This window comes from Penaeus monodon, chromosome 33 (assembly GCF_015228065.2).
Source record: "Penaeus monodon isolate SGIC_2016 chromosome 33, NSTDA_Pmon_1, whole genome shotgun sequence".
NCBI classification, from domain to species: Eukaryota; Metazoa; Arthropoda; class Malacostraca; order Decapoda; family Penaeidae; genus Penaeus; species Penaeus monodon.
In genome coordinates this window covers 33,176,746-33,176,975 of record NC_051418.1, presented here as the reverse complement: position 1 = coordinate 33,176,975, position 230 = coordinate 33,176,746, and the positions used below count along the sequence as shown (strand labels likewise).

The window sequence follows — 230 nt, the reverse complement described above, 5'->3', positions numbered from 1 at the left end:
CCCTCACCGCAGGCATGGCATATCATGGTGGAAGGTCTGGACGAATGGAGTAACATCATGAGGCAAAACGCGGACACCCTCGTCATAGACACGGTGGAGAAACTGGCCGCCCTCATCACGGAGAAGAGGGCGTCGAGGAAGGTCTACTATGAGGAACACCAGAGGATTACGAATGAGGTGTCGAGGGTGAGGAGGACGATTTATAATTTTTTTTGGGGGGGGGGGGGGGG

The 230-nt window shown here is 55.2% G+C and overlaps 1 protein-coding gene across 1 annotated transcript in view; it reads left to right on the top strand.

The window, feature by feature from the left end:
• LOC119594413 (tyrosine-protein kinase Fer-like) overlaps positions 1–230 on the top strand; it is a gene marked incomplete in the record, with an annotated part of 99,029 nt that overhangs the window by 88,588 nt on the left and 10,211 nt on the right. The window contains 1 exon segment of the mRNA XM_037943474.1: positions 13–186. Coding sequence (XP_037799402.1) covers positions 13–186 — 174 coding nt within the window.